Below are 13,084 nucleotides of genomic sequence, written 5' to 3' on the forward strand. Positions count from 1 at the left end.
TATCAATTGCACCTTAACACATGATCTGGTGGTTATAATTATACATGTGAGTGCATAGACCATGCGGAATTTGATTCAGGCAAATCTGCATATTGGAAGATTAGAGATGCCTGATACCACATTAAAGCAGCCAGCAGCGTGTAAAGAATTGGGTGACATGGACTTTGCTTGTCAACAGCAAAGTTACTTCAATAGTCATGAGATGGGCTCGAAGAGGTCCTGAGACAGCAACCAGATTCTCTCACACTGGGTTAGAGGCCCTGATCCAAGCAATGGAAAAGAAAAATCCCCAAAGTGCAGAAATACTACTGATGGAGAACACACAGGCATAGCTTGGACATAGAAACACAGCCGAGCAAAATATGTTGCACATCCATTAAACCGACACAGCTTGTTCCAATTTCTGGATCATTCAATAGAATACTACATTTTCTGACAGCATTTGCACTAATGTGAAAAAGAAGCTTAGAGGTATTGATTTTTATTTGCTTATTGGGTGCATTGAAATGTATAGTTATACACTCAATTTTAACACTTATTTTGTTTGGATAAACATTGACAAGATCACACTCATTTTTTTTGTGCTTTGCATGGTCAGCATTTTTGAATAGCAGTCAGAAGCTGAAATCATAGGGACGGCAGGAAAGAGGGAAGTGTGGTACATGGTTTGCCTTGCCCATACTAAGCAATCTGTCAGAGACTGACCAGTGAAGAAAACATCCAGCTCACAGTACTAACACGTTACAAGCAGCATTAATAGATTGAGAGACTTGTGCTCCTCTGTGGGGACGGGATCCCACCCTCTACTGCTGCTGGACCATCCGATTGACTAACAACCTCAACAGTGCTGATAATGCTAGAGCTGTGTAGCAAGTACTGCCAGGATGGCAGGCAGGTTCACGAGGGAGGCAGGCTTAGATCATGGATTGAAGTAAATCAGGAGGGTACTGGGCAGGGAAGATCCTCCTACCAGCATGAAGTCTGATTTTGAAATATAAGTGGTTAGGAAGGAAGGAGGTACTATCTTCTTGGGGGTGTCCCAAATGGGCACAGAGCACCTCCAAAGACACCACACACATTTCCATCTTATCAGTTTAAACATTTTGAAAAGAAAAACAAAGCTGTCCACAGGATTCTATAATCCTGTAATATATAACTGTTACTTTGTCATACTTTCATTCAGACACCTTTTGATTTTTAATAGCCAGTATTTATTTAGTTCTACGTGAATTCTTTACGAACCTTTTAATTTATATTTCAGGTCTATAAAGACCTTGCAGAATTGCAGCCAAAAATAAGATGTCATAGAAAATAGATTATGGACATATTTTACATACAAATTCAACACCTGGGACATGCAAAATGAAATCAATACCAAACAAAATAAATATTTTCATTTTTTTTATGTTTATAAAAATCAATATCATTCCTACAAAGAAAAAAACCATAGCTAAATCCTATAACTGGAGAAATGTGATCTCATTTTCCACTCTAATTTTTTTCCCCCCAAGTCTCATAATAAATATGTAAAAGTTAATCATTTCCCTATATGCAGCATAAAACATGTTGTTGGAAGCAGGCCACTCAAGCAATTGACTTCCAGCAATTTTACAAGATCAGGACTTAGTGTTACTTGCAACTCAAATCCAGTTGCCTGATTTGGTGAGCTTTTGACAGTTTGCAGTTTGCTGGCCAAGGCGTTGGAGTGCTAAATGAAATCTAAGTTATAGCTTTGAGAAGGGAAAAGTTGACGTCTTCCAGCTCACCCAGCTTGATTTGCTGCCATATCATAGTTATATCATTGCCCGATGTGGAGAAGGCACTCCTGAGTAAAGATCATGATATGAACAATGAGTAGCATGGAAGAAGGGAAACCGGTTAAGCAGAGAAGCTGGTGAAAACTATTGTATTTTCATTTCGATATGCTCTTTTTGGATTTAATATTAAAATAAACTAAAAATGCAGTAGTCCACAAAAAAATCTTTATTAAACAGCAACAGTAATATCAGAAAGAAACTTTTATTTAATGAATATATAAACAAGCTGGGCAACACTAAATATTTCTTGCACATTGATAACAATGTTTTATACTTTATATACCTCTAAATGTCCACTTGAAAATGATGTACAGTAACAGTTTTAAATCATGCCCATGGTGGATAACCATACTCAAGGATTCCTTTTGGTACCATGTCAACATCTTTACTACATATCAACAGCAGAACCCATGACATGCCACAAACTTGAAAATAATAGGACTAGAGGTGTTACTAAAATCTGACAGAACATTTAAAAGGGGCTACCTGGGGAATTACTGATCTACATATTCCAGCACATCACATTCAAACACCATTCTACACAATTACATTGCAGATAAGCATTGTGTCAACATTTTTATGATCTGCTTGTAAACACTATTTGGATAGTAAATCGTTAATCACTTTCAAATGAAAGTCAAACTGAAATTGCGTGCTTTTTGATACACAAATCTCAAATACAAAAATTACTGTACAGAAATTGACACAGTATATAGTACAAGCATAATAACAATCAGAACACCAGTCAAGTTAATTATTTGAAAACAAGCCAAGAGAAAAGAAAATTTATATTAATGGTAATAATTTTTAACACTCAAAGCGAGATGTCTAACAATGGCGCATAAATAAAACATTACTGTCAGTTTGTCACAGTGTTTATTTTAATCAGAGTTCTATGCCAAAGTATCAAAAGAAAAATCTTGAAATCCTGTAAAACGTAACGAGAAATGTTTTTTTTTCATTTGGTGGAACAGTTTTCCTTTGCCCAAAAAGTCTTGTTTTGACGCCCTGATTTGAAGTTCATGTTTAAGATTGTTTCTCCTATAATCTGGGAACAACATAATTCCCCCAATACAATAACTGTTCCAAATTGGCACATTACATATAAATGATCTAACAGCTAAACATCATTGCTTTTATGCTTTTACTATGATATTTATTTAACATTAGGTCCTTGTGGTAAGAATTTCCTACTTCAAGTATTCAGTTGTACTATAGAACATAGAGAACTGCTTGTTAGGGCACTCAAAGGATCACAACCCCAATGTGACAACAATGTTACACACTACTTCTTGTTGCCTGTGTTCTCCAGGAGTGCAAAATATGCCAGATGTGCTGAACATATTCCAAAGAACTTTGCCCCCTTTACTGAAGAAAGCTCTGAGGTTTGGTTTCACTTAAGCAGTAAAAAGCTTTCTATTGCATTTCCACTCAAAGCAGTAAAGTTCCTCTGCATTGAGTATGATTATGCATTAAGAACTCAAAATTATACAAATGCACAAGTTACCGTACTTAGAAATCAGCTGCAAGATGCTGTTAAATTTCTTCTGGAATCTTTTATAATGGCATAAAGGACAACCATTAACATCAGAGAGCTTTGCTACATCAGCAAGAAAGAATTGCACAATAAAATCTGCTTTTTCCAACTTGCTGACAAGTGCTATACATATATAGCAATCCCAAGCTAGTGGGTCTGTTCCAGAATTTTAAATACTTTTCCATTTTAACAATGCCTCTTTTAAATTGATCATCTAATGAACATATTCAGACGTACAGTACATTTTGAGAGGCACAGGTTTCTTTGTTCAGAAGGATAATCCTTGTCAACTGTTTGATCATTCTTTCACCTTTAAAACTGAACTTTTCATCACACAAAACCCAAGTTTTATATTTAATGAGTATCCACTAAAATGTTAAGATTAAGAAGCTCTTGTCACTTTTCTACACACCTGGACTAAGGTGTACAAGAGGGTAAGGAAAGATTAACCGTGGAATTCCCTGAACCCATCATAGCTGCTGAGCCTGCAGAACCTGACAACAATGGGTTAAAAGCTGGATATAAAAATTGCAAGCAACAGGAATCTCAAGAAGGTGGTCAAGGCAAGCTGAACATCCACCTAATCATTACATAGGCTTTTCAGAGGACAAATTATTTCCATCTTGCTTGATAGTGACTGAGAATGCTAATATTTTTGGAATGATATCCCAAATACTTTTAAGGTATACACAAGCATTGTTGGCTGAAAATTGGCTTAGAAAGAATGGTGCAGCGTTTGGTGGTGTAAATGCTGAATGGCATATTCCTTTCGACTCACTCCGTAAGGAACTAATACAATTCAAATACTGCCTCACTTTCTGCTACATCAGGCTGCTTCTTCCAGCATTTTGATGACTTGCTCCAGGACATCAGGGCATAGGTCTGAGATTCGTTGAAGCAAATTGTCGGTGTACTCCTGTAGTGCCACATTTTCCTTTTCGCCTCTCTCCAACTCCTCGGTTAACTAGTAAAAACAAGACATAGTTTAGATTTTGCATGCAAATTAGAACAAGTTGACCATTATATATTGTAGCGCTAATTCTCAATGTCACCGCCACTTGCTTTAAGGTTGGAATATAAGGAGAAAATAACATTACTTTTTCTCATAATGTATTTCTTTAATAATAAATATCCCAAGACGTGATGTATATCCCACTCCAAATTACAGCAGAACATTAATAAACTTGCAGAATGAGCAAATAATTGGCAGATGGAATTGAGCAAGTTAAATGCAAGGTAACCGACTTTAAGCAGAAAGAATAGAGAGGTCACTTATTACTTGCACGGTGTAAGGCTAGGTAGAGTAGAGGAACAAAGGAATCTTGGATACAAACACTAATCACTCAAAATTGTGCACATCTTAGGAAAGTCATTAAAAACATCAAGCACAAGGTTTTAATCGTGGAGGGTCAGAAATGACAAGTCAAGGTATGCTAATTTTTTATTGAACTGCAGTTAGAACACATATAATTGTATTGGAACACTGATGAATCTTGCATTCAGTTCTGCTCATTATATAAAAAGAATAAAGAAGCATTGTAGGTAATGCACATAAGACTTAGAAGGATGATATAAAAATGTATAGCTATACATATCAAGAAAGGATTGATATGTTAGAACTCTTTTCTTATAAGAGGAGGAAGCTGAGGGGTGACCTAACTGGGAATTCAGAAGAAACTTGTTTACCAAAGAGTAGTGAGAATGTGGCACTTACTAATATAGAGGATGGTTGAAGCGAATATGTAAATGCATTAAAGGGGAACTAGACAACATAAAGGAAATGGGAATAAAGAGTTACAATGGCAGATGGAGATGAGACAAGAAATGAGAAGCTTTGAGTGAAGCATAAACACTGATGCGGCTGTACAGCCTGTTTCTGTTATGTGACTGAGTTGTAATCCTACGTACTGAAGAGATAAATGAAAAGCAGTGGATGGGTGATACAAACTTTAAGATGGAAAGGGAAAGGGAGAATTGAGTTAAGAAAGGAGTTCAAAAGTTTAAAGATTTTAGGAAGATCAAGTTAGAGTTGGAAAGTCTGTGATAAGTCCTGATTTCAACACAGTGAGGTTGTGAGAAAGCTCAGGAGGAATGACTCAAAGTCAAGAAGACACAACATGTGGTGGTCTTAGTAAAACAGAGAGTCACTGAGAGGTGGAGAGTGGCTAAAGTCTAGAAATGTCCAAAATATTTTTTATTCACACACAGGATGAAGCAGGAAACAAGGTTGTGGATGTAAGGCATAACCATTATGACAGGGAGAGACAACACAATGATATAAAATCAAAGGACACATAATCGTATCATTACTACATCAAAACAAAGATTTGCGAGGAAACTGAGTAGCTACAACATAGTATTAGGCCATAGATTAGCAACAGGTTTATAAATTTACAATGCTAGAACACAGAGGATTTGCCAGTGTTCAAGACAATATGGACACTATACTACTGTTTCAGAACATAGTTTCAGCAAAACTACCAAGTACACCAGTAGAATGGTCATGTATTAAAAATCTTTACTAGTGATAACAATGAAGTCAAAATTGCCCAAATTATGGATAAGAATATAAGGAGTAGAAATAGGTCATTAGGCCCTGACATCTGCTCCACGATTTAGTGAGAATGTGGCCTTAACTCCACTTTCTTGCCTATCCTGTTCTAATATTTGAAACCCTTCAAAATCAAAAATCAGTCTAATTCAGTCTTGGATATGTTGAATCACCCACTCTTCATTGATCCCTGTCAAGGGAATTCTAAAGAGTAATGACCATCAAGGAAGAAATTTCTTCTCATCTGTCTTAAATGGGGATTTCCTTGTTCTGAAATCATGTGCCTGGTTCTAGATTCCTCCATGAAGATGGGCATTCCCTCCCCAACATCAAACTTGTCAAATTCTCTGAAAAAAGTTACTTTTTTCTATAAGATCTTGCCCTTCTAAACTCCATTAAGTATGGGCCCAACTCACTCAATGTTTCCCTACAAGACAATCTTTTCATTCTAGGAACCAAACTAGTGCTCTTCTCTGAACTGCTGCCAATGTACATGCAGCCCTCCTTAAGTAAGGAGGTCAAAACTGTATTTATTTAGGCAAATGGAGAGCATTCTATTACACATCTGTCTAGTGATTTGTATATGGTGGACAATCTAGACATCTATGATAGCGGTAAATACAATATGCGGAAATATTATAATTAGTTTGAGGGAGAGAAGAGTTGGTGCCAGATTAGTATTTTAAACTTAAATAAGGAAAATTATAGGGCATGAAAGCAGAGCTAAAATGAGCTGACAAATATGATTATTGTATAGGCCAATAGAGATACAGTGGCAGAAATTTAAAGGTTTATTTCAGATTACAAGAATAGTTAAATTCTAATGAGAAAGAAACATTCCAAGGAGTGTATCTTCCATCCTTGGATAACTAAAAAGTGTTAAAAATCGTATCAGACTTACAGAAAAAAGCATATAATTGTGCAAAGGGTTGGCAGGTCAAAAGATTGGACAGAACATTTTTAAAAAGCAGCAAAGGATGACTAAACAATCAATGGAGAAACAAAGTAGAATGTACAAGAAAGCCAGCTAGAAATACAAAATGGATAGGAAAAGCGGCTATAGATACTCAAAAAAGTTAACAAAGTAATCGTTAGTCCTATTGAAAGTAGTCAGAGGAATTAATAAGGGAAATTAAGGATATGACAATTGAATTGAATAAGTATTTTGCATTGGTCTTCACAACAAATCATTTGGTAACATCACAGAAATAGCTGTTAATCAGAAAATGAAAGTCTGAGAAGCACTCAAAAAAAATCACAATCACCATGGAAGTAGTACCGAGCAAATTGTCAGAGCTGATGGCTGACAAGTACTTCATCCTAAAGTCTTAGAAGATGTGACTAGCGAGTTGGTGTCATTTTTTCAAAATTCCCTAGATTTGAGAAAGGTTTATTTAGGCTGGAACATAGCAGCTGTATCTTCTTTATTTGAAAAGGAAGGGAGACAGAAAACAGGAGATGACAGGTCAGTTAGTTTATCATCTGTGATAGGGAAAACGTTTTCCCTATCATTAAGAATATTATAGCATGACACTGAAAGATTCAAGGTAATCCGGCAGAATGAACATTGTTTTCTGAAATAGAAATCATATTTAACTACATTATTGGAGTTCCTTGAGAAAGCAACATGTGTGTCAATAAAGGGAAACTGGTTGACGCAATCTACTTAAATTTCCAAAAGTTTTTTGATGAAGTGTCACATCAAAAATTATTACAGGAAGTGAAAGGGGGTAACATACTGGTATGATAGGAAGTTGCCTAACAGGAAACAGAGTAGACATAAAAAGGTTCAATCTGCAAGTGAGTGGCAAGAAAAATAAACGTTGTGCCAGAGGGATATATGCTCAGACCTCAACATTTTATAATTTATGTAAATATGTATGGATGGAGCTAAATTTGCAAAATCTGGCAAATTAAATACAACATAGTAAAATAGAAACACGTCTATTTTGGCAGTGAGAATAAAAGAAGCATGTTGTCTAAAACAGAAATGACCAGAGAAACTCAGCAGGTCTGGCAGCGTCTGTAGAGAGAAAGTGGAGTTAACATTTTGAGTTCAGTGATTCTTCAAGAAGGGTTTTGATTAAAATTTCCAACATCTCCAGTTCTTTGTTTTATTTAAACATGTTATCTAAATGGAGAAAGATGGCAAAATTATGAGATATTGAGGGTTCTGGATGTTCTTGTGCAGGAATCATAAAAGATTAAGATGCAAGTACAGCAAATAATCAGAAAAGTAGGGATGTTATGCTTCAGTTATATACAGCATTAGTGAGACATTTTCAGGAGTACTATGTATGTATTAGTATCCTTCTTTAAGGATAGATGCAAATACATTGGATGCAGTTCTGAAAAAGTACATTGGACTTGAGTGATCCCTTGAATGATGGGGTTTGTCTTTTGAGGAAGTTTTAGACAGGTTAGGCTTGCATCTGCTAGCATGTAGAAAAGCAAGGGTTAATTTGAATGAAACATGTAATGTTTAAAAATAAGGGGGCCACCATTTAAGGTAGAAGTGAGGACTCCACCCCCCCCCCCCCCACCCCCACCCCCCCGCCCCCCCCCCCCCCCACCCCCCCCCCCGCCCGCCCGCCCCCCCCCCCCCCCCACCCCACAGAGGGTGTTCAGTCTTTGGAATTTCCCTTCTCAAAAAGCAGTGGAAGCACCTTCAAGTACTTTTAAAGTTAAAAATCACACAATGCCAGGTTATAGTCTAACAGGTTTGTTTGGAAGTACTAGCTTTCAGAGCACCTCTCCATCAGGTAACTGTGGAACAGGATCATAAGATACAGAATTTGTAGCAAAAGATCACAGCATTATGCAACTGATTCAATATACTGAACAAATCTAGACTGCTGTTAAGTCTTTCATCTTTTAGAATGTGTTGCAGATTTCGGAATCTTATGATCCTGCTCTAAAACCACCTAATAAAGGAGCAGCACTCTGAAACCTAGTACTTTCAAATAAACCTGCCGACTATAACCTGTGTTGTGTGATTTTTAACTGTGTCCATCCCAGTCCAATATTGGCACCTCTACGCCATGAGTATTTTTAAGGCAAAGGCAAATAGATTGTTGATAAGTAATGGAGTGAAAGGTAATATGAATAGGTGGGAATATGCAATAATCAAATCAGCTGGGATGTTATTGAATGCTAGAGCAGAGTGAAGGGCCAGTTGGCCTATTCCTGCTTCTTGTTTGTCTGCTCGTGTACAATAAACTCAGCCAGTACTTAAATGTTGGCAAAACAAAATTCATATCAACCACATTGTGACAGAAACTGAAAGAGTGCACTATTGCTCTAGTCTCAAAACCACAAGAGTCACACCATAACATAGAAATACCTTTCCGGTTACTTAGATGACTAATTGAATATAGAAGCTTTACAACACTTCATATCTCTTAATCCTATCAAAATAACCATGCACAATGCAGAACAGAGAATACATTATAACTTCAAAGATGTCAATCAATCAAAGCTACTTCATTTGAACCATGTACGCAGACACCAGCTAAGCTGGTCCACAGCAAGTTATAGAGTTGAGCCAAGCATTCATAACATATTACTGAAATAACTAATGGTGAGTTAGAAGAAAATGAAACTTGAATAAAATACCCATCCAACCTATGCAGCATCTTTGAAGAGAAGTAGCTTTAATATTTCAGGTGGATGGTCTGTCCTACTCCTGAGATACTGCCTAACTTGGTGTGTTCTTCCAGGTTTGCTCTTATTTCACATTTCTAGCATCCACAGTATTTTGTTTTTGTATGAATGGCAAATTTGTGTGAATAAGAAGATTGAGACTTCTTTAAGTGTGCAAGAGAAGCAGTTATTTTCAAACTCGAGTCTTGGGTCGGTCACTTGGAAGGTCTGGGAGTGCATGGCATGCTTTTAAAAACATATGTTTCAAAAGGTTCTGAATCTGGACTATAGCTCTCAACTCCTCAGAGTTGAACTACGGGTCATCAAGAAGCTGGCCGAACCTCACAAGAATTGCCTATGCAGGGGTTGGGAAACCTGTGAATAGGAAGGGTTTAAGAGGGTTAGGGACTAAGTACTGCCAAATAGGACTCAATCAATGGAGAATATCTAGTTGGCATGGACAGGTTGGATCGAATGGCCTGTTTCCATGCTGTATATCTCTGTGACTCTATATCTAACCCCATAATTGTACTGGTAATGTTGGGAATGTAGGGTGTGAAATTGTGAGTGGCAGCAACACAAAATTGTTGGTACCTTGAAGGGGCAGGATCCCATAATTGGATCCCAGCTGCAATTTTAAAGACTTTCAGAGTCAGTTGGATTCCGTGGCAATCTGATATCAGATTCATCATCTATTCAGGGCTGGCTGCCTGTGATTATTTGATTTACACCAGCACTTTTTCTTTGCCATAGACAATGGGCAATTTAATGCAAACAAAGATAATAGCATACAAAATGGGCTATATTCCAACAGAGAGAAAATAAAACTATAATCAAGAGTCCAGCAATTAATGAATGAATCCAACAAATGAAATGCTAAATCAAAATGGAATAATGTTCTCAACACAGTAGATTTTCAAGATGTAATCCCAAGTCTTAGAATGTCAATTCTGTTTTTAATAATTAACATGAGCAAAATGTTTGAGGAGGACAAGAGTACTGGTGAGGTCATTAAACTATATCACTAAACTCCTATATCACTATTTGGTTTGAAATTGCCATCTGGGTAAGAATGACAAAACATAAATAACCCAGCAGGGATTGGAATTAATATATAGAGATTCTAATGTGACATTTCCAAAAGGAAATGCAATCTCAGCTGTGCTTCTGTGTTTTTAAAGGAACTGCTACCATACTGCCTAAACATCACCTCACTTTTCTGAGAAATGTATACAGTATTAACAAAAAAAATGGCTTTACATCTGTGTTGAAATTCAGTCTTGGTCAAGAACTTTTAATTTATTGCACATTCAGGTTTCATTCTTACAAAATTTACTTTGAATCCAATGCAGGAAAAGGGGTCAATTTAAAAAGAAAACCTGCCAATAAATGTTATAGAGCAGCATGACATATCAAAGGTATCTGCAAAACAAAAGAATTAAAAGGGCACTAATGAAAACTCTCTCTTCAACACATGGCTTTATTGAACATTTTAACCTTCATTAAATGGAGGAAACAAATGATTAGTGACCTCAATAACCCATCTGAATTGCCCAGACCAGAAATACTTGTGACTATTTAATTTTTATGACCTCATTAGCGAACAATTTCTCTAGCCAATTTGCTAGGTTTTAATGAGTCTGTTTTATGAAATTTTGTTTTAATATTTCTCCACACTGCAAGTTCTGTGTCCCTGCAGAGATAAAAGGTCTTGCATTCAAGTTGAACTACTCCTCTCCAGAGTGTAAACTTTTAAAAGTACATAATACAGAGAAATGGGACACTTATTATTGCAATTTGAGTCTCTATTTTTCTTTGGTTCAACTTTGGCATTACAATATTCTTATATTATATTATCCATTTTTCCAATTCTCACATTATACATTAAATAATAAATTGTATTCAAATATTAAGTGGATAGTTTACGATGAACAATGCAGCTAAATGTTCAAAGGATCTCCTGACAAATATAATTAAAAACGAAAAACATGCTTGCTTTTAAAAAATACTTATCATTTTTGTTCTAAAAATAAATGGTGATTCAAAATAATTGATCAAAATATCAACTTACACTGTTAGCTGAAACTGGGCACATTTAGGCAAACTTTTAATACCACATACTTCGTGTTCCATAAAGTATCTGTTTTGTGATTACCTCAAATCTGAAGCAAAAACCCCTCCCCTGCTACATGTGGCAGATACCAAAAATCCAGTAACAGCATTTGAAGAAACAACTTACTCTATTTCTAATAAGACACACATGGTACCTGAACAAAAGACTAAATATTGATAGGATAAATTAGCTTAACAAAACAGAATAGTATTATTATATTGTCCAAAACGGAGTTTCCAGCCGACCTCTGGTATTAAGGATGTCTCTATCTAAAAGTCCCAGCAGGCATTCTCCTTGTATGAATTCCAGAACTAAATGATCGTATCATGACTTGTCATCTTAGAAATACTGCCTCAATACAATTCCCTCGAGGTTTATTTATTGCATCTGTGATCAAAGGGAAAATGTTTTTCTCTCAATTACTTATTTTTCTTGATGTGATTAGATTACTGCGAAAGTAGTAATTCAAAGATTTAACTTCTAACTATTATTCTTTGTGTCACCTTAAGCTAGCCCTGTGGTACTTAATTTAATAATGAGACATTCTGAAACTGGGAAGCATATCCAAAACCTATGTTTTTGATGTGGATTTATATCTGATGCTTTTGGCAGTCATGAATAACAAAATTTCTGCCAATATGTTTTTCATCACATTCTAATATAGTACAATGGTACAGTTAAAACTGGTTGTTATAGAACTGTGTTACTTAGAGGACATGATGACACAGTAGGTTAATCCACTATCCTTTCACCTCCAGCACCAGTGTTTTATTCTAGCCTAGACTGATATAGAGGTCTTTGTGAAATTGGTATAATTTTAATCTAGCTCTAATTCTACAAGAAAATCTGTCTTAATTAATTATTTTTTCAATATTACTCCAAGAGACATAACGAAACAAAATTGTTAAATTAATGTAACAAGAGTGGAGAAGTTTTGTAATGGAAGACAGAGTGTATTTGAACCAATGCAGAAGACATAGAAGCTTGTTCATTTCCTAGCTAGATCTATAACTTGAAGAACAAATTCCTTGCCAATACAAAACAAAACTTTTAAAATAATCTAATAATAATCAGTTATGCATAATTTCTGCAATATTTCTTGTCAAACTTCAGACAGTTGTTCTTTTAATCACTCTTGCTATAAGAAGTGGAAAATAACCTGCTACATGGCAATTTTGAGGAGAATAACAATTTAGCATGAAGCTCATCCTCCTCTGGAATATTCCAGAGGGCGACACGGTGGCTAACATTACTGCCTCACAGGGTCGGTGACCCGGTTTCGATTCCAGCCTCGGGCAATAGTCTCCGTGGAGTTTGCACATTCTCCCCGTATCTGTGTGGGTTTCCTCCAGGTGCTCCGGCTTCTTCCCACAGTCCAAAGATGTGCCGGTCAGGTGGATTGGCCATGCTAAGTTGCCCATAGG

At 36.3% G+C, this 13,084-nt stretch overlaps 1 protein-coding gene across 1 annotated transcript in view; it reads right to left on the bottom strand.

The window, feature by feature from the left end:
* Positions 1-1,988: 1,988 nt before the first annotated feature.
* LOC132822339 (ERC protein 2) overlaps positions 1,989-13,084 on the bottom strand; it is an 820,981-nt gene continuing 809,885 nt past the window's right edge. The window contains exon 19 of the mRNA XM_060835591.1: positions 1,989-4,318. Coding sequence (XP_060691574.1) covers positions 4,181-4,318 — 138 coding nt within the window. The 3' untranslated portion in view covers positions 1,989-4,180. The remainder of the gene's footprint in view (positions 4,319-13,084) is intronic.

This window comes from Hemiscyllium ocellatum, chromosome 14 (genome assembly GCF_020745735.1).
Source record: "Hemiscyllium ocellatum isolate sHemOce1 chromosome 14, sHemOce1.pat.X.cur, whole genome shotgun sequence".
Lineage (NCBI taxonomy): Eukaryota > Metazoa > Chordata > Chondrichthyes > Orectolobiformes > Hemiscylliidae > Hemiscyllium > Hemiscyllium ocellatum.